Source organism: Symphodus melops (assembly GCF_947650265.1).
Source record: "Symphodus melops genome assembly, chromosome: 1".
Lineage (NCBI taxonomy): Eukaryota > Metazoa > Chordata > Actinopteri > Labriformes > Labridae > Symphodus > Symphodus melops.
This window is the reverse complement of record NC_136691.1, coordinates 8,828,150-8,849,887: the sequence shown is the minus strand read 5'-3', so window position 1 is coordinate 8,849,887 and position 21,738 is coordinate 8,828,150. Positions and strand designations below refer to the sequence as shown.

Below are 21,738 nucleotides of genomic sequence, written 5' to 3'. Positions count from 1 at the left end.
AAGCAGCGTCAGCTGAACCTCAGCTGATCGGAAGTGATGACCTCTAAAGCTAGCGCTCGTGATACGCTGAGCAATACCGGAACTGGTTTTGAGTTGCCTTCAACAAGTAAGTTACTATTTGTAGATTTTGGCGTTTAAAATGTATCAAAAGAAATGTTACACTTTCGGGTGAACACAAACAATAAAAAAACATGTCCATATAATACGTTTTCGTGTTTTATGTTTTATTCGGCGGAAAGGACAGCAGTTAAAAGTTTTATTTTGAAGGTCAAAAACGGAAGCCTCACGATAACAATCTGGTTAACTTCACTTTATCACAGCTGCTAGAAGGACAGGGGAGCAATGGCTGATACCATAGCCGATACGAGAAGGCTCTTTACCAAGCCTCAGAACTTAAACGACGCTTATGGACCGCCAAGTAATTTTCTAGAGATTGACGTGAGCAACCCTGAGACCATCGGGGTGGGCAGGGGCAGATACACCACGTACGAAGTCAGACTGAAGGTGAGCCTGCACTCACACATGCTAATGCTGTTAGCTTCAAGCTGGTTAGCCAAGAAAATAAACGGTCTTTATGTAGTCACAGAAAGTTATGACTCATTGACATCAGGTATGTCACATCCCATTAGAAACGAGTTTATTAAATTACTTAATACTGAGACGATTGGTTTATTTTTTTCTGAATAAGACGAAAGCTTATTGGTGAATCCGGTTAGCCAACGTTAACGCTCGTTAAATCAAGCTAACTCTGGTTAGCTTGTTTTGTATGAACTAACTCGTTCACGCAAGCTAACGATGGTTGTGTTTAGCCGAAGAATAGTTTAATACTCAAAATATAAGAGGCCATTGATATATAAATTATCTCTAAAGAGAGACGTGCAGCCGCTGTTTGTTTACTGAAACAGTTTGTTTACACTCCCGTCCCTCTGCGGTGTGACAGGAGAGCTGCTTTACTTACTATCTTCAATAAGTTAAATAAGTTCGAACCTACTTGAACACTTCAAAGTTTATCTCCAGCCACACCCTATTTTCTGACTGCAAAGACATGTTAAGTGCATTGGTCCTGTCCAAACAACCATCCTAACACAATGCTAGGTTTGTATGATCTTTCTCCTTGTATGTCATATTCAACAGGTGTTTATTTGGTGGATTTAAAATGCTTCAGTTACTCATCCTTGATAATGACTCATCTACAGCCAGTCACTCCAGTATGGAGTCCAAGAGGAACACAAGTCAGCTTCTCTGGAGCTGTAGACAGGATGCAACAAGCTGATCTGCTCCTATTCCCCCTCCTACCCCCTAACCTACTTCCTTCCTCAAACTCTACTGAAGATCATGAAGAGGAGAACAAATGTTTTCCAATAAAGTCAAGTCTCAAGTCATCTGACAATAAACAGTTGATATTTGGTTTAAATTGTTGTATAAAAAAAACAGCACATACAATTGTTGCAATATGTCAATTCTTGTGAAATCTGACATGTTCAACTATTTGCTAACTCTGTCCAGAAACTTTGCTTTATTGAGCAATGTGAGAGTAGAGTGACGGTTAACCGGACACATTGCAAAACACACATCCTGTGTCCTGTGCCACAGGACCAAACAGTGTTAAAGTAAAGGCTGAATTTACCCCCCAAAAATCATTTTCAACGTCTTATGTATTTAGTTAAGAAGTAAAGTTTGTTCGGGCAAATTCAGCTTTGATTTAACTTTATTGATCTCAGACAATTCAGTGGTCCTTCAATGTTTCACCTTAGTGGACGCACTCACTTGGCCATCCGTATGGTGCTCATTTCTCAAACACGTTTGATCCTCAAAGTCTAGTTCATTCAACGAGTGTTCTCGTGCTCTTGCGTGGTACAACGTTGTCATATCATTCAGCCTTATAAACATAGCTCGAAAAAGTATGTTGTAGCAATGCTACTCTGCAATAAATCTCACACCATCGGAAAGCCTGTTTATTTCTCTGGCAGAGAAGATTTGTAAAGTTTTTCGTGGGGGCGCACCTCACATACTCAACTCTGCTGCTCATCCCGAAATGTGTTACCATTTAAAAGGGAAGTAAACAGGCTTTTCAGCTGGACACGATTTATTGCCAAGAAGCGTTTTGACAACAAAGAAGTAATCTACCAAACAAAACTAATTCCCTTACTTTCTAATATTTATTTACTCTTCCTCTCGACAGTAATTACAAAAAGAGTCTTTGAATATTCATGTATTTTGCAATAGTAGTTTCAAAGTAGTTTCAAAGATCAAGAACAGGTTGTCTGACTTACATAAGTTTACACAATATAATATAAGAATCAGGTTAAAGAGAGGAACAGAAAGTTGGATTATTATTCCTTAATTATATCAATTTTTTTCATTCTTGCAAAGTTTTGTTTCTAATGATTGCACCTCTTTCATCATATTCTCTCTTGTTTGCTTATTTGATATGCAAGCTGTCTGGGGACTCTTAAATTGTCAGGCAGTCACAAGGCTGATCTAATTGCTTCATGTCCTATCTTTAAATTGTCATTTGACTGGCACCCCTGTAGTTAGTGGTCTGGATCATTTAGATTGCTGAGCAGCCCTAAAGTATTTATAGTTTCCCTTTTTACCCTAAAGAAGCGGGCTGAGGGAGAGAAAAGCCGTCTCCAGGCATTAGCGCTGAATTTAAGACTACTGTACTTGATTAGCGTGTAATAATTAGCATATGCGTGTAATCAGTATTATTGTGCACCTCATAGCCCCGTGTGACCCTGCTTTGCATGAGACCACGGAATAAGCGGCGCATCCCTCACTTCTCAACAAACGTGGTGTCAACTTTGCTTTGCTTCTCCTTTCTTCAGCTTTCTTTAGAGGCATTTTGCTCCGTCTCCAGCATGCTAAGAGCATTATCTGTAATGCCTCCACATGGACTACATACCTCATGCATTGCTCCCCCCCCCCCCCCCCCCCCCCCCATCTTGCTCATGATATTTCAAATGACTTAGATTTGATCTAATTATATTATACGATTTGTGTTTTATAGCTCATTCCCTTGTCTGAAGTTCTCACTGCTGTCCCTCTGAAATGGAGAGAGTCCTTGTGGCTGCACTGAGAGACTCTTCCTAATCCCCTCATTGAGAGACGAGAAGAATGAAACAGGCCAGGGTGTGGGGGAGCCCGAGCGTTTATTCCCCATCGTTACCCCCCACCCATGGGAGGGCAGAAAGCCACCCCCTCACCAGCCCCCCCCCATTGCTACTTATCCCATTTCCCTCCCAGCGGTTTGCAGTCAGTTGCCTAGTTCATGGTGGGGTTAAAGAAGTCCTCTTGATAACTGTTTATGAGTTACAATATATCATAAACACGACAGCAAGGGGAATGAAATCTTCGACTATATCCCTTGACTCTGTTTTAAAATACCCACCGTCTGTTTAAAACACTCACTGTGACTCAATGGAAGCGTCTGAATGTTCATTAACTCAGTGGCCAAACAAATCTCACAAAGATCGGATTGTCATGTGAGAAGGTTGCAGTCACTGTGAGGAAGGTTACGCAGTCACTTGTTGACAACCGGACCGGCATTTTTTGTTCCAAATCAATGGGATCAATCCGCTTCTTTCAGTCAGCTCTTTACAGGAGGAGGAAGCTACTTTTAAAACTTTGAAAGGAGGCGGATATCTCACTTCGCCTGAGCAGACTTGTAATGTCCAGGGTCTTGATGAAACAATGCATTTTTGTCTTCATCTGAATCCTTCTGGGTTTTTTTTTTTTTTAGGTGTTGGTTCTGAAGTCTCTTAAAGCATAAACAGGTTTGAAGGTTTTCATGTTGTTGTTTTAATGCACCTGCACATGTTGTTCCAGGTTCCTAATGGACGGAGAAGCCTGTCATATCACCTTAATGTTATTTTTTTCTCCCGTTATAGCTGGCTTTGAGAGGACCCCCTTCAACTGCAAAGTGTATTTGTGTGGACCCTCAGCAAACAGAGGGGCTGGAGTTTTGTTGTGTGTGTGTGTGTGTGTGTGTCTGTCAAGGGAAAAAGGGGAAGAGGATGTTGCATATTATCAAAATTTCTTGTCTTTAGTTGGTTCCCATCTCATCCAGAGAGCACATTGAGGGGAGCGAACTTTGGGATCTCACTTTGTTTATGGATAGGAGTACATAAAAGGCCTCTTATAGCTCTGTCGCTCACTCAGTCTTCTACCCCTCCTCATCTCAACTCCCATAGATCTCCCTCTCTCTTTCTTTCTCTTTTCCATTTGGGCATCAGGGCGGGGGCCTTTGGTCATTAATAAAATGGGGAGTGTGTGTGTGTTGGGGGGGGGGGGGGGGGGGGCTTGTCAGGCACAGTCAAGTGTAATCCAAAGTCTACAGCATCCTCTTCGACAACTATTTTAATGGAAATAGGGAACATATTGTATCAAGGCTACCATATCCTACTTGAAATGACAGTATCAAAAGTGGGAGTTGATACTATGGCAACAAAGCAGCTTTTTGCCAGCTCGGCGAGTCGCAGAGAGGGTAGGCTGTCAGGCCACAGGGGCCGGCGAGCGAGAGAACCAGTGTGAGAGTACATGGAGAGGAGAGAGCCAAAGACCTATAGCCCCAATGCTTTTGTTCCCTGTCTTTTCTCCCCCCACCCCCGCCCCCCATTTCAGAATATGATGCAATGAGATGGTATTATGTTGCTATTTTTTTAATTCCATTATTCTGAAAGGAGAGCACATGGGAGGGGTAAGAAGGGTGCATGGGGGAGGTTTAGGATGCACACTCTCAAACTTGACTTAATCCATCCTGCTAAAAGCTAATGCATGGTGGCCTTGAACTGTTCTCTCCGCAGACGAGTGATCTTTGTCCCCTCTCCTCTTTTTTTCTCTCTTTCTCGCTGTTTTTAAGGGTTCTGCCTCTTTTCAACCCGTTTTCAATGAGCCTAAGGTATTGTGTCCCACACATTATGAATCACATGCTCTTCCTATGGAGCTTAGATTGCACCTTGCACAATAATGGAAAGTGAAGCTAGGAGGTCTACTTTCAAGAAAAAAAACACGTAGCTTTATGCTCCTTCTTTTAAAAAGACAGCATTTTCTCTTGTAAGCTCTTGTAATAAAAGCCTTTATTTTGTACGTCTTTGAATTCCTGTAAATGTGATATTCTAACTCTAGTTGCTTGCACCTTTCTGTCCTCCTTCTCTTCTATTTTATTTTCTTGTTTTGAAAGTAAGAAAGGAAAAAGTGTGTGTTTTCTTCGAAGACAATTAATGAAATTCTATGAAGTTTCTGGATGTGGGCTGGTCCCATGTCCCAATCACTGCAGGGGCCAGTAAGTTGAGACACCCGAGGCCTTAACCTCTGAACAGCCGTGAAAAGAGAACACAGGCCAGGGAAACCTGATCTTTGACTTGTAGGGCTCTCACGCACAGCCTCTTTTTTTTTTCTCTCTCTCTCTCTCTCTCTCACTGTGGGTGTGTAAGAGAGAGGCAGAGAGAGGAGTGAGTGAGACCTCTCATTTTTCAGTTCCGTTGTTTTTGTCCCTCCTCTTGTCCTGCCATGCTGATATTTTAATCACAGGGTCTGAGAAGGTGATGCGGATTGAAAGGCCAGGTGACTTTCTTTCCTTACACTCACCCTGATAGCTTCATTGTGTGCAGACTTAGACTGTGTGTGTACAAACAGGCTCAAATGCTTGGGGCTATTATATTTACATTGTTAACTGTGTGACTGGTCAAAGCCTTTTACTCAACACCTGTGCAAGCATACTTTTGTGTACGTCAGTGTGCGTTTGTATGTGGTTAAGTGTTTTCCATGTGCACATGATGGGATTAGAGTCATGGTGGTGGCAAATTACCTGTAACTGTCATCTGTTGTGGTGGGGGATTAACTTTGCGGCGCTTCATGCTGTGAGGTAACATGACGCAGCAGGGACGGACGACAGCGAGGGGAGAGTGGAGGTTATGCCGGAGTACTAGGGTGATAAATCTAGGATAATCCTGGGAGAGAGGAGAAGTGGAGGGGCTCATTGAGAACTTCACTTGGTGAGAGCTTGAAACAGCAGGGAAGTGATGTTTTTTAAGGGCACTAACAAAGAGGGAGAGCCTGTTTTTTATTTATTTTAATTTACTTTTCTTTTTTTTTTAAAGAAACCCATTTGATAAAAACAAGCAGTATAGCCCCAACTACCATTTTTAACAAAGTTATTTTACCTTTCTCTACTTTAAATTAACTGTAATGTGACCTTATTAAAAAGAGCAAAGGCTATCAGCAGCGCAGCCAATTAAATAAACACTGTTAAATATCTACTTAATTAAATTATAAAATGGCATTATAATTATAATTTATAATCCTAAATAAAGGAACTTATGCTCTGTTGAAATACTGGCTTCTCTGACGACAATGCAGCAGCCAGTATGTCAACCTAAGTTTCCATTTCAGTCCTGAGTGGTTTGGTTTGTGGCGACTAGAAAAGATCGGCAGTTTTAAGGCTCCCCCAAACGGCCCTTTTGGACACCCCTCAGTTCGCCAGATATGAGTCAAGTTATCAGGGAAATCAACATGGTAAAACTAGAAGAGATGCTATTTAAAAAATGGAGAGAAGTGTAGAAAGGTTTCAAGGCCGATGCAGAGCTGGCTAAACACTGAAGCTTCAGTGTCTGCGAACATGGCAACCTGCTTGTGCGTCGACTCTGGGGAGGAGGGTGTCGGGGGAGACGGCTCTCCCCAATGTTTTGAATTTTGCCTGCAGTTCTCGTTTTAAACGCTACATGCCAGAGTTACGTAAAGACTGCTATAGCTTTGAGTCCTAAAACCAGGAAGTGAGTTTGCATTTTAGCGCAATGAGTTCCTAACTCTAAAAGTCAATGGGGATTTTGGATGGGTTTGTGGTTAGACGCCTGAAATAAGCTCTGTGGTTAACACAAGCTGAAGAGATGTTGATGTTTTGTTAGATGAGATAAACTACGTTAGCTAAGACCCCACTTGTGAATTTTAAAGTTTTTACGCAATCTTTAAATGGCGGTTGCTAACGAGTGGCTAACTGAAACTACAGTGGTTGTCACAGACATTACATGTCACACCAGGAACTCTCTCCCTAATCCTACTTACAGCCTCTAGTCATGTTTTTCCAGTATTCTTGCAAATATTAGGTTAATAAACAACTTATTAAGCTAGCGTTTAGCTAGCTTGTCAAGTCCGCTGATTAGATCGATGAAGCATAACGAGTTTCGACTCCGAAACCAGACCTGCCACCCGTCAATTCCTCGAAATAAAATTTGGATTAAAAAAAAATCGCCCTGCATTTGTTGTACAGTGAAATGTTAAATCACAATCATAAAACTTCACAAGCAATGCATTGTGTCATTCTGCGTTGGACATTTCTTGAACACATTTTCATTTGCCTCCAAATCTGGGCACGATGTATACATTTTGTAGAAGGGACGAAAGCGGGGAAAAAAACAAGCGCTTCTGTTTTTCCCTATTGAAGCGACACGAGAGGAGTCTCAAGGGCAGAAAATCTGACTTATTATTACAGAGCAAGGGGAAATAAGGAGGAAAAAAGACTGAAGAGGAAAGACCATGAGAGCAAAAAGGCCACTCCTGCTCTCCCTCCTCCTCAATTAGTCCTGCACAGAGCGGTCGAAGCTCCCAACCTCTCCAGTTTCTCTGCTCTTCCTTTATGACCACGTTTACCCCCCCTCCTCTTCCTCCATTGTTCAGCCATTTACTCAGCCTTCTAGTTAACTCCGCATACCCTCTGCCGCGCTCAGTCACAGTAAGTCTGCTCATCGATCAGTCCCCCGCTCTCACCGTATTCGTGCTGTGCCTGCCTGCTCAATTGCTCTGCTCTTGTGATTCCTCCTTCCATGAATTCTGACCTTCTGTGAATGTGGCCTGCCAATGAAATGCTCATTCTTTTTCCTCCTTGTTTTGTACATTGTCATCAGATGGCCATGTGCTGTCAGGACTGATGAAGAGGTTTGGCATTGTGCCGTAATGTGCCGTTTGCTCAATGTTCCCCGTCAATGTCGAAACATCTCCCCTTTTTCGAAATATGAAATTCTCTTTCAAGTGCTTGTCAACAGCAATTTGGAATAACGCATAGATTGTGTTCATCTACATAAACTCTAGGACCACACAAAAAAATGGCTTCACATTGTGAGTGTGTCAGACCTTGGTGAGCAATACACAGATGAACTTCTTTCTTCTTCTTTTTTTTTTTCCGCCTGGAGGACAGTTTCAATGTTTCCATTCAGTTTGGTTCACATTGAAGGGGTCTTTGTTTTTTTGTGTGCTCTCTCTCCTTTTTTCTTGCATAAAGTCAGAGTAGATGACGCAGAGCTACGCTCCACATCAAAGCAACTCAATGCTTCACTGTCTTTATCCCGTATTTAGCAGAGTTGTCCTCACCACTCTGTGTCAATATTTGTTTACTTTACCTTTCCCCCCCAAAAAAACCAAAACATCGAGGTGTGATTGTAGTTGTCTGTTAAAGTCTACATCTGTCATTCTCAATAATGGTTTGTGATCAACCTTTTTGACAGTTTGTTATATGCAACATTTAAAAATGAATGCAAATGACTGGACCTACGTTATGTCCTCTTAAGTTTGGGTAATAATGACATCAGACCAATTTTTTCTTTCCAACAACGTTCAGGGTTTAGAGAAATCTGAACATTGGTGTAGTTTACCTCTTCCAGAAAACCATTGGAAAACACAGGTTCAGTCTTACACAGAGGTCTGGATCGTGAAGAGATGGACAGTGGTCTCGTTTCAGTTGTGCATTTGTAGTCAGAGCTACAACAATTACATATCAGCAGGCCTTTGTCCAGAATATGGAGTATAGGACAGAAAACAGCCCTGTATAACTTGTATTCAACAGATGAATGGCTGCCACTCCAGGATGGAGTCCTGGTCCAAGAAGGGATGGCGTTGTTGATTGCAGATTACAACTGTATAGGAAATATATTCAGTGAATCAAGGCAACACTTAAAAGTGCACACCTTTAACTTATTCCTCGTGTGTTTCCACAGACCAACCTTCCCATCTTCAAGCTCAAGGAGTCCTCCGTACGGAGGCGGTACAGCGATTTTGAGTGGCTCAGAGCGGAGCTGGAGAGAGAGAGCAAGGTGAGCCATGAGGGGAACTCTACACAAAGGCTCTTGAGTGCTTGGCTTATCAAATCGGCACAAAACATTAACCACATCTGCAATGGTTTTGTATACAGAAGAAAGTTTTTAAAAGGTCCTTTTGATCCGCAGCAGTTTGTCTGAAGATGGATTCTTTGTCCTGATATTAATGAGAAGCATGAACTCTGTGTTCAGCTGTCTTTTTGAGAGAGTTGCTAATTCTTGTGATTGGTTAGCACTATCATCATCCACGTTTATAATGTATGCATGTCATTTTCTATTTCCCAGGTGGTCGTCCCACCTCTCCCAGGAAAAGCTCTCTTCCGGCAGCTTCCGTTCCGAGGGGATGACGGGATATTTGATGACTCTTTCATCGAGGAGCGGAAGCTGGCTCTGGAACAGTTTCTCAACAAGTAAGCTTTCCGCATTTTTTTTTTTTCTTCACCCATTCTTTCCAAACTTTTCATGAGGTTATATCTTCACATCGTTTTCTTTGTAGCTGCAGATGTTTGCAAAAAAAAATTCAGCATTTCTTCAAGGTTTTATATAAACTGAGGAACAATGAAACTCTTCCTGCGATAACGAGAGTCAACTTTTTTTTCTTTTTTTTTTAACTTCTCTTCACATTGTGAACAACGTGAAGCTAAATGTTCTTCATCTCACTCCACTTCTTAATTCTCTTTTATAATTACCACGCAAAAGACAAGAACACCCAAAGAGGACTCACATGCGCGCACCCCCACAACTTATTTTTTCCCACATTTGTTTTATTGTTGTGTAATTTATGATAATTGCGGCTCAAATTATAGCACTTGGTTCCCTGCTATGCTGTGTGCACCTCTGCTTATTTTTGATCTAGCGTGTCCCCCGTGTACAGCTGCAGAACAATAAAAGTTAGTGTGATTGTGATTATTTGCTTTGATTGCAGACTTGGCCATTATCTTTGTTTCATGTGCAAATGCGTCAATGTTTCCTGTTGGAATATTAAGTACGCAAAGACAGTGGAGAAAATTAAAATCCATAAATATGTTGGGTTTTTTAAGAAGATGAGAATGTGTTTGTAATTAAGACCCCCCCCCCCCCCTCCTTTCTTTGTTTTCTATGAATGAAACACTGGAGTTGATCACAGCATTGTTCAGACTTGATACTGGCCCGAGTGGCTGGCAGCACTATTTATCTGTGATTGAGAGCATTGTGAAGAGGAAATCTTTGCAAGCGTAAACATGATTGTTGCTGTGAAGTGACAAGGAGGAGATGAGATAACCATCAGTTTTTGATAATAAGGAGAGTCAGATATAATTCATGCTTCCTTTTTTAAAGAAAAGTGGCTCACATCCCTGCTTCAAAAAGCAAGCCAGGCCATGAGACGTTAGCGTTCTTCGGCTCTCATGTCAACATTTTACAAACCTTTTAAACATGGGACACACACACACACACACACACTCCGCTTGATTACTCCAAACTATTTCCCCTTAGAGGTTAAGATGTCTGCATACAAAAAATGTCACTATGTCCATGTGGACTGAGAGGAACTATTTCAAAATGAGATGTTTAGGGGTCTCAGGTGCTCTGGCTTTTTCTTGTTAAAACCATTTGCGTCATCTGAGCAGAAACAAGAAACGGTCACAAATATACAAAGTTTTCTTCACATTGTTTCAACAAAACACTTAAAAAAGTACTGTTTTTATTTCCATCATGTAAATATACAAGCCTCCTTTTTTTTGAGTTGGTGATTTATTTTTTTTACTCCATTTTCAATGGCTGGCCATGATGTGTAAAACTTTAAAGCTTCTGCTTGAAAGATGTTAATATGTGATAGTCCTGACTGCGTGTGACATATACTAGTGTCCTGTGTGTTTAAAATGTTCAAACAGTAAATAAGCCTCTTCATCAGTGACTGAATGTCTCAGACCATCACACACACTTTTATTATTGTCCCCTTAAACTACGTTGAGTTTCAACATATTTCAGTTATTTTTGCAGCCTTTTGTAAAACCTTGTCTTCCATCATTTCTTTGACTTTTTATCCCACTCTTCTCCTGCCTGACCCAAAATCCACACCAAACATCTCTAACACAGTTGACCATTTTTCATGTCCTTAAATGTAAAGGAGACAAAATGAATTATACACAGCTTAAAGCATTCTGTAATAATGTGAACTGTGGACAACAGAGATGCTAGAAAGGTGACAGAAGACACTGACAGTGATATCATGAGTCAAAGTCCCTGAGCACTCCATGGTCCGGTCTTTGAAGCCTCATACAGGCTACCAGGATCCCACAAACCCTCGGTTTAAAGGTTTGTTGATTATGGACACGATTCTCTCGTTATGCTGGAAAGGAGCTCAAGTGTTGATGTTGGTGAACAGCTCCAGGAAGTCTTCAGAAACCAAGATAAGTATTAACCCAAGATTAACTGGGAGTGGCTTTAATCCCAGTCTGGTGTGTGACAGCACGGATATCATCTCACATCCTGATAACATGGAAGACTTTACCAACTTTAAAATGTAAACACTGTAAACAATAATTTTCGTTCTATGGCATTTCAATGTACAATACCTTTTTGAAAGAGAGGTAAAAGACCAATTCATTTTAGGCAGCCGCTCCATCTACTTCCTTTGAGGGGCTTTAGGGTTAAAGAGTGTCTTGTCTTGATGTATTTTCTGTTTCATAAATTGGCATGACACAGGGCAAACATACAAACAGATCAGGTGTGTTCCACTGTCATGTCAGAATGGAAAAAAAACTTTGGTATAGATGTTCGGTATAGTTGTGCTTATGTACACTTTTTGATGAGTAGGTCATGAAACTTCAAATGTAAAAGATCTAGAAGGGGGGGGGAAATGTCACTTTAGTTTCCTGTCACCATTTTTTTTTTCTTTTTTTAAGATCTCCTGCACTTTATATCACATAAAGAAGTGAATCTGTACATGCTAAGACTTTAACAACACAAATCCTTCACTGATTACTTACCCCAGAAGAAGCCGCCTGTTTTTGTTGTCTGGTGTTTTTTCACAGCTCTGTTTTTCAGTGTCCTTAAGTCTTCAAGTAGTGTGGGTGTCTCAAATGTGCCTTTTGCTCTTGTGTGTTTCAGAGTGGCGGGTCATCCTCTTGCTCAGAACGAACGTTGCCTGCACATGTTTCTACAGGACGAGTCCTTGGACAAGAACTACACCCCATCCAAAATCAGACAAGCCTGATCATATAAAAAGATGGCTCCGCTGGGGCCTGATCCGGCCCAGCTCGGTCCCCAACAACCCAAAGCTCTCTTCACTGCTCCAGGTTCCTCTCAGACGAAAATGAATCAATAAATGCGTTTCAATGACAACATTCCCTCCCTGCGCCCCACCAAAACAAAGTCATTCACAGCCTGTTTTAGTTGAATTAGTGAGCCTGATGGGTGTTTTTTTCCCCTTCACCTTCTAATTGGAGTCAAGAATGTTCAATACATAAGTGTGGTTAAAAAGTATTTTATGGTTGTATCTCTTTGTCTGGAACTGCCACTAACATGGATATATTATGTATTTATCATTTAGGCATATGTCTTCAATATATTCATTTATATAGTAACATTGAATGAGCGTTCTATGTAAGCAAAGCTCTTGTAAACACACCAAGCATTTCCCCTCATTTACACATACAGTATATCCATATATGTGTGTGTGTGAGACCTAATGGCATGTTGCTCACCATAACTAGCAACATAACACACAAACACATGCACAAATGTATTTGATGGGCCTTGACTTTCAAATCACACTTAAAAAAAGGAAGCGTGTGTGTATATATCAACCAGCACCTGCCCAGTTATCACAGTGATTTTCTAGTTAGGAAAAAGTAATTTACACAGAGGGAACTGCAGTATTTGTACTGGCTTAATGCATTTTGAGATTTGTATACTGCTGTGCCATTTTTGTTTATTTTGAAGATTTTCCAATAAAATAGGTGAAATGTCTCCATGCATAATTACATCTGTTGATTTGGACTCACACTCTCACTCCCCACAGGAAGTCAACCAGGTGCTGCATAATGCCACAAACATTACTGCAATCCTATATTCAACATCATCTTCATTTACCAATAAATTTAGGCCTCGTCACAGAGTTTATTAAAACCCTCCTGAGTTGTTTTTATTTTTATTTTTTATTTGTTTGGAACACAGATTCAAAATAATGGTTCAAACACATTTAATCCATGACTTAATGCAGGAGGCTTTATGATGGTCAGGTTAATCTGAGCGTATTTGACTGGTCAACAAATAATGGATCATAAATAAATGGTTGTTTAATCACAGTATGTTCAAGCATTGATTTTCAAATGCCACCAGATTACCTTTAATGGTACTTCAACCTAAATGGCCTCTCTGAAAGCAGAACTGTCAGTTCCAAGCCTTTTCGTGAATTTATATGAACTAGTATCACAACATGACCTTAATGTGTCACATTGTTATTAGTAGCTCTGTTGCCATGCTCTTGGCTTATTGTATCCATTATAGTTGCTAGAACTCCAAAGCTTGTTAATGTGAAAAAAGGACTGTTGGGTCATTCAACGTTTAAGTCATTGTGTCTGACTTACAGTTTGATGAAACAGTTGAAGATTTGTGAAAGAATAAGTGCTGTTTGGCTTTTATGATCAAATGTATGTACCTACTATGTCAATGTCTTAAACAACTGGTTTCCAGCTAATTTGGAATAAAGACTAGTTTAAAATGAACGATCATTTAGAAGCTTAAAAACCGAATCCTGTCCTAATGTAAGGCCACATGAAGTACTGACGTTTTCATTCATTTAAGCCTGAGTTTTGTGCACTTATTTTGTTATGTGGAGTTCAAACAAGTTTCCAATCTGCAGTAGATATTTCATATCTATTTTTTTATGAAAACTGTTTAATTCAGTGTATTTTATTATGGTTACAACTCTAAATAGTTATAACTCCAAATATGTACAACATAATAGAAACATCACACACCACAAAAGAATATTTGCAAGTGCTGAACATCATTTTATCCAGTGTTAGTGTCTAACTTCACAAAGTCGACCTCAACATGTTCACTGCTGCGCCTCAAACGGGGCACACCAACACAAACAGGACAGTTACCATTTAAATACAAACACCGTCTTCATATTAATTTCCTATTACAGTCAGGAGGCAATGCCAGCTGATGATTCTCAAGAGAGTAGGCTTTTTTTTTTTCGTTCACTCGTGCGTTTGGTTTCAGCACCGGATTGAGAGGACAGCGAATCACGTCCCCATTACGCATGCGTCATCTTTATTTGGTTTCCTCCATTGGGATTGAACACAGCAATACAAGACTAGATTGGTCGTCAAGCTCATTGGTCTCAGAGACTCGAAAAACTTATATATATAGATATATATATATATTTCTTAGTATGACATGCCTAGTTGGCTTGTGCTCTCCAGAGTCTTTAGACAACATTTACACATTGCAGGCAGTCGGTGCCCACAGCAAAGATGGCGGCTTCAGTCATTCTACAATGAAAGTTACAAACTAATCCTGAACTCTACTGACTGTTAACAGGCTACTCGGTGAATTCTGGCTGTGTTGCTGTCTTTGTTTTATGCGAGCCTGTAAGGCAACGGTTGCACCTTATGATTGACAGTCTGTTTTCTGTTCGGTGGCTCTCTGGACCTTCACTTCAAGTATCTCCCCTCCATTTGTCGACATAGCGCGTGCTCATATATCGCTGGACTTGTACATGTCGGAGAGGAGCCTGGTGATGGGCACGTTCCCAATGGTCTTCTTGAAAAACACCTCCTCTATTGTTGACGGACCGACCGAGCGGAGCGCAGGGAGGAGGAGGAGCAGCTTCCCGAAGCGGCAAGGCTGAGTGGGATACCTGCAAGACAACATCGAGGGTCAAAACGGGCCCATGTTGTTCATACTCTATTTGCAGACCGTCTCGGTCTATAGCCAATTAACACACCTGTGACGAATAGCTGCTAATTACAGAGTACAGCAATTACAGGAGAGTTCAGAGACTTCTGCGTCATGAATCAAGCTGTGAGTGAAACATACATGCGTTTCTGACTGATTGACCGACGGATTGACTCATTGATTGAGTTAGGTGTTACCTGGTGTGTATGTAGCTGTTGAGCGTGAGCTGTGCCTCGTCTTGTAGTGCAGCGATGGCGCTGGCGTTGCGGAAATTTCTTATCTCAGTGCTGCCGTGCGTAGGAACTGTGAGTCAGAAAATAAAGGATTAAATCATTATCAGTAGAAATAAACCTCTTTTTTTTATTGCAAAACGTTGAATCGATTTAATTAGATGATAATTCTATAACATGTTAAGCAAAACAAGTGTAGGCCACAAACCTGCTTTAAATGTCACGATGCATTTCAAACAGGCGAACTCAGTGGCATCGAGGCGCATCTGTCTGAACCTGGTGACCACCTCCTGAAGTGCTTGAATCTCAGACATGATCTTATTCATCCTCTGAGACTCCGTGTTTTCAGTGTTCATCCCTGGGGGAATACATGCCGAGAAATGCTATGAGGCCTAGAACACTTTGTAACAACACAATCCTAACCTTATTTACATCATGTGAGAAGCAGCCGCTTGGTGCCTCGGACATACCTGAAACAGCGAGGAGAGTGGAGGAATCCACGGGAATGGCCCACTGTGCAATGCCCAGAACAAATAATTCCCTCCACGCATCCTCCAAAAGAATCAGCTGCAAGGAGGAGTTGTTCCAAGGTTAGATTTGCATTTCAATTAAGAATGTTTCTATTATTTCTTAGGCAGCATTAATTACCAAAAAGTAGTAACAAATTAAAGAAAACAGTAAGAACATGTTTTCAATATTGCGCACAGATAGTCGTTATGTTGGAAAAGCTGAGAGTCCCAGCTTTTGAAATTAAACGTTTTCAAAACTAAAGTTACTACAGGGTATATACACATAGAGACGTCAATTATTGACCAAATCAATTCCTAAACGTTTCCATTACGTTAACGGTTTGATTTGAACCCATAAACTTCTCCCTTGCCCCTCAGTCCTCACTGTACCTGGTCAGATAAAGGCAGGGTGGAGAATGCGGGAACACTTTTGGCCCACTTGATGCTCATGAAGAGGAGGCGCGCTGCAGACTCGCACACAGACTCTGTGGCCACCTCGTAGAGATACATCGGGGTGCCGCTGACTTCATGTGGATACTGGAGTAGGCACAAAACATGAACAAAAGGATCGGCTTGTTTAATTGTAATGAAACACTGTGCAGAGAACCGTGAAGCATACAAGGTCAAATTCCAAGCCCCAGCACCTGGTTTTATAATTGTTGGTGTTGCTTGAGGAGGATTTACAGTTAGAAATCTAATAGGCGGATTTGTAGCTGCTAAATCAGGACAAGAATTTCAACTTCTCACCCTTGCGAAAAAAAAAAATCTGTAATCCTATTTGGGAAGGCAATTACACAAATATCCACAGGATACACTAAAGAAAAAATATTCAGATATTTTTTAATATGTATGAATTAGGCTAGGTTTAGCCTATACATAAAGTTTATAAAAGTTAAGTAAAATCTCCAACAGGCACAGTCGGTCACAGTGGAAAACTTCGTTGAGCAAATAACTTAAATCCCGGGATATACGAAAAAAAGCAATATTTGAGGACAACTAAATCAGCTCAATACCTTCGGTGTTGGCTGTGCCAGACCCACGATGGCCTGTCTCTCCGGTGTGGTGGCCACTCCGCTTATCTCCAGATTATGAGGTTCTAGTTGGGTGACCGTGGTGAAGAAGGGAGGGCCGGGCAGAGAGGATCCCGGGAAATGGGTTGACGATCCGTTCACCTCTTTGTGCCCTCGGAAATATAGGGCGACCTGTTTGCGGATTGTGGACGTCCGGGGGCCCCTTTCGTGTTGGACGGCTGTGGGACGGGACAGAAGTGGACATAGAGTGAAGGAATGAAGACGTTCCAATGTGTATAGTTAATTTTCCCCCATTGAATACGGTTACTTTTGTTTATAATTAATTGATAATTATTCCCATAAAGGACACAAAGGTGTTTGCATAAAGGTCAAATTATCTTTAATGTAATCTATGCCTGCTCACCCAGATATACAGTTCTTAATGATATAAAATACGAACAGCAATAATCATTAAACTGTTCATTTACTTTCAGCATTTATCAACAACCTTAACACACTTTTCCATCCAAGTCCCTCACCTCTAACCCAAACGCTAGCACACAGCGCGTATACGGCTGAAGTGATAATTCAATTAAACCCATTTACCGTCTTTATTCATGTTCACTTCCAGGCACTTCTTCAAACGGCACGCTCTGCACTGGTTTCTGTGGGTTTTGTCCACGGGACAGCCACCCTGCACACACACACAGACACAGACAGACAGGGTGATTAACAGCCTGAATTTCTCTCCGTTTTGCAATAAAAACGCTTCCTATTATTATCTTCCTGGGAGGCCAATCTCCAGGTGAAAGCTCTCGCTATTATCGCGCAGTTATCGACCTGGTCCCCTGCCGATGCAGTGTGGCCTCATCCCGGAGGATAAGCACTCAATCCCGCCCTCTGCTGCCTTAAATCCTCGCCTGAGAGTCATCACATTAGATTGGATTACACCTGGTATATTACAGCAGCGCGGTGTTTAACCCAATGCTTAATGGTAGAGGCATGACACAATTAGGCTCATCAGGGAAGATTTAACACAGCGCAAAGAGAGAAAAGTAAACAGAATCTGTGCGTAAAAATGAGCACATGTGCGTGAAGCTCTTTTTTTTGTCGTGAGTACTGTGGAAGCTGGATCACATAAATCGTGCTCTTAATAACACGTAAAATAGTGTGTAACTTTCTGGTTGGTTATTTATTATGGAGTGAGCTGGACAGAAATAGCCGTAAATCAAAATGAATGAAGAGCTTTTTTTTTTTTAAATTTACCCTCTTATCAACGAAATCAAACCAAAAATAAACTAAAACGTGCCAACTTTGACTCCGAGAGAGAAAACATGTGGCAAAGCCTGCGTGGGCCTTTGTAAAAAAAGAAAAAAAAAAGAAGAAAAAAAAGAGGATAATTGAGAACTTGAAAGAAAGAAGGAGGCCTCACCTGAGAGCCAGATTTACAGACATATGTTCTGTTCCTGCGGATGCTCCTCTTGAAGAATCCTGAACAGCCGTCACAGGCGTAAACACCATAATGTTTCCCTGAGCTGCGATCTCCGCACACTTTGCAGGGGATGTCCAGAATTCGACCTGGGGGGGAAAAAAGTAGCCTATTAACGGCTATGATGATTTAAATTCTGATGGGATAAAATGGAACTGTATTAAAGATCTGGATAAATTTCAGTTTATGCCTACAGTATAATGAATGTGGACAATGTGCATATAATGTACAGTAAAAGCCGATAATGGAGTCGTTTAAGCCCTTTTTACACCAACAAATAATCGCATAATTCATTTTTTTGGGGGTCAGAATCCCTACAAAATACTAATATACACTCATACTGGACAGCGCCCCGCGCCTCGTCCCACCATGGGAATTCATGGCGCACATTTCCAGAATAAAGTCCGGTGGGAAGCGTCATATCTGAGCTCTCTAAGACAAAAGACCGGGTGCGCACAATGGAGACATTAGGGGAAAGTGTTAACTTAATGATTTTCCCCCATTGAACCTCGTCTGACTGCCTGGATCTCGACAAGCTGCCAACTCCCCTTCATAATGGGACTCGACAGCTGCTTTATCCCGCAGGTCTATAGGCCCCGGGATTAGGGAGTGACACTGCACCATGAGAATAATGCACACCAACTCGTTTCACCAACTCAAATGAAGTGTATGTAAATCGACCCGGTAGAGATGAAAAAATTTGATTTTTTTTCCACCCTCTGACGATTCAGTTTAGAAATCTATAGAACTATATTTATATGCACATGAGGGAGTCTTTCTTTATTCTGGAGGGAAACGCCGTCTATGTAATTACACTGACGTTTTGCCACCTGCTCATTGATTCACCAGTGACCCGGCAAAAAGGGTAGCATGGGAATAACCAGTGAGCAGCAAAAACAATGACTCCAGGAGAGAGTTACATGGTTTCCATTGGCAGATTATTGAAACCCAGAGGACCGTTTGAGATGACTGTTGGTCACAGCCGTGACATTGACATGTGCTGTAGAGAGATGCAGAATGTGTGTCTCCTGAGAGTTTAAGCAACACGTAGCCTGCTAAAAGTCAACATGTTATCTCAAGTTTAATTCAAAAATAATCTCGATGCTGTGTAGTAATAAATGCATCCACTTTGTTGTTGCTATTCGCGTCTGTTTCTGGTAATTACAATAATGTCCCTACCAATTAAAGTATCTTATTAATTAACATCATTTGAATAAATTAAAGCTCGATAAATCAAGTCCATTTGCGCACAGCCCATGTAAAACTTTAAAGCATGAAATAAAGTGCGCAACATTTCAACAAATTGGGAGATTTCTTTGTGGATTTGTCGATTGTCAATTAAATAAAATGCTGCAAAATTTTGTTGTGAAAGGGGGAAATGTATTTAACTTCCCGCTGTGGGGGTCCAATTCGTCCCCATTGTGTGCAGTAATTGCTTGAAGATATATGGCATCTTCTATTAACGTAATCACCATCAGGGCGAGAAGCTGCTACAAGAAGAGAAATATAGTTTTACTGACTGCAGGACATCTTTCTGCTGACCACCCATAATTTGGGGTTGACCCTAACTGACAGTAGCTGTGCAGAATGATAGTGCAAGTTGTTTTATTTATAATGAAATTAAGTGGTAATCTGCAGCAGTCTGTGAACACGCGAATGAACGGAAGAAGCAGTGTGTCACCTTTTTTGCAAAATATTAACAACCTTAAAAGAGACACAAATATATTTCTTTTCAAACAGAGCGATTAAGCCTTTATCTCATTTAAAGTGAAGCCACATGAGGCCTCATTGCAAAGGTCAAGAAAAAGAAGCCACTGTTTCAAATTGATCCAAAATACTTGACCGCCATTTAATTATCTACAGCGCACTTATACATGCCATCATGTTTAAATCTAAAATAACCAAACGCATTCAGGTTGATTTTGTAGGCCTATATGGGTTTTTTTGTTTTGTTTTGTTTTTTTAATCAGGGCAGCATAAAATCGTGCTTTATCTGATGAAAGATTGGCGCAGTTTCATTAAAAAACGTATTAACAAAACTAGCAATAGAGCAAAAGGAAAGTGTCTTATACACCGAGTTGATCTAAAAATCAGCTGACTATCAGTCATTGAACAGTTTGTTGCGAAAGGCCTCAGTATATATCCCAAAGCCAAAATGACGTGAAGAGTCAACAAGTGGTATCCAGTATAACGATAGAACATTGTTACAGAGTATAATCTCATTTCCTCTCATCTTTACAAACAACATTTACTTCGAAGAGAAAATCTTTCAAGCCAGGCCACGAACGCTTCAATAAACCGTCATGGACCCACTTTACGCACTCAGACGACAGCTGGATTGTCTCCCCGCGGAGCACTATACTCACGTTTTTCCTGAGACCACGAGGAATAATCTGACTGATTAACTACAGAGAATTTATTTTGCCATTCGAGATAACAGGTCACGTAAATAACCATTTACTTGCAATCGAGGCCTGCTTACTATTTCCAACACACCGAACTGTTGAGCGCGTGAGCAAAGAGAGGAGCCACACTTACTTGATTTGACGTTCAGAATATCCAGACAGCCACTTGTTGAGCCAGCAGGTTTGCTCATCATGGAAACAAGACTTCAGAGGAGAGTTAAAGGAGAAAAAAAAGTCCACGTTCTCTTCGTCCCCTTCTCCCGCTTACAAAAACATAGAAAGGCGAGAAAGCGGCACTTTCCTTGGAATCTTACCGGCAGCAAGAAGATCGGCGGAACTAAATCCCAAGTTGCCAAACTTGACAGATCTCCGATTCAAGAGCCCAGATCAAGACACGAAATTATACACCGTATCTGACAGTCAGACGTGTGGCTTTCTTTGCGGGATAAGAACCAGTCTGCAGCCCCGGGGCAGTGACCTGTTAGCGACTACAGCAGCCGTCCAGCTCGCGGCGCAGCAACCAGCGCATAAAGTTGGATGTGGTGAGAAGCAGCCTGAAGCGCAAAAGAAGAAAAAAAGAGACAGACAGTTTTCGCTTGTTCTGAAAGGCGAAAACAGGTTAAAAGCAGGACGCGATGTGACTTTGTGTTGCGAGTTGTTCAAATAAGCCTCGGTAATATTTATGAGAAATGTCAGGGGAAGGCTGGAGGGTGGAGATCTCTACTTCCTTCATCCACTTGGCTTTCTACTCCAAACTCCAGCCTGACGTCACTGGCGTGTGAGAGAGAGAGAGAGAGAGAGAGAGAGAGAGGGAGAGAGGGAGAGTTCGTGGCTGATCGTGTGAATGTGGGTGCAAGTGATGTGAAGTGCCTTGCTCAAGGATCAAGAGGCATTGCAAACAAAAAAACAGGCATGAGACTCTTCTGCAACATTGCAACTAGGTACAGATGTGTTCGGATTTAATGTATTGGTTTATCCTTGACAATTAAAGTGCTCAGAATGTGCATACTGAGCAGACCTTTACAAACTTAGAGTTCTATAAGAACATGTGGCCAACAATTTTAAATTATGTATTTCGATAGACTATTTACTGTTGAATAACGTGGACTTGTTATCC

General features: G+C 41.3%; 2 protein-coding genes across 3 annotated transcripts; one reads left to right on the top strand and one right to left on the bottom strand.

The window, feature by feature from the left end:
• The first annotated feature begins 274 nt into the window (after positions 1-274).
• Positions 275-13,037, top strand: snx3 (sorting nexin 3). Its single transcript, XM_079369102.1, has 4 exons — positions 275-504; positions 8,988-9,083; positions 9,372-9,496; positions 12,177-13,037. Exons 1-4 carry the CDS (start codon positions 343-345, stop codon positions 12,280-12,282), a joined length of 489 nt encoding a protein of 162 aa, XP_079225228.1. The 5' UTR covers positions 275-342; the 3' UTR covers positions 12,283-13,037.
• Positions 13,038-13,190: 153 nt separating this feature from the next.
• Positions 13,191-21,326, bottom strand: nr2e1 (nuclear receptor subfamily 2, group E, member 1). Of its 2 annotated transcripts, none has more exons than XM_079369079.1 (9): positions 20,755-21,326; positions 18,160-18,305; positions 17,334-17,421; positions 16,731-16,966; positions 16,108-16,254; positions 15,679-15,775; positions 15,417-15,566; positions 15,176-15,281; positions 13,191-14,940 (listed from the first exon to the last, which is right to left on the bottom strand). In XM_079369079.1, the coding sequence occupies exons 1-9, from the start codon at positions 20,813-20,815 to the stop codon at positions 14,778-14,780; spliced, it is 1,194 nt and encodes a 397-aa protein (XP_079225205.1). In that variant the 5' UTR covers positions 20,816-21,326; the 3' UTR covers positions 13,191-14,777. The 2 variants fall into 2 exon arrangements, with proteins under 2 accessions (XP_079225205.1, XP_079225206.1); XM_079369080.1 differs by lacking the exon at positions 20,755-21,326 and adding an exon at positions 18,585-18,664.
• Between the last annotated feature and the right edge of the window lie 412 nt (positions 21,327-21,738).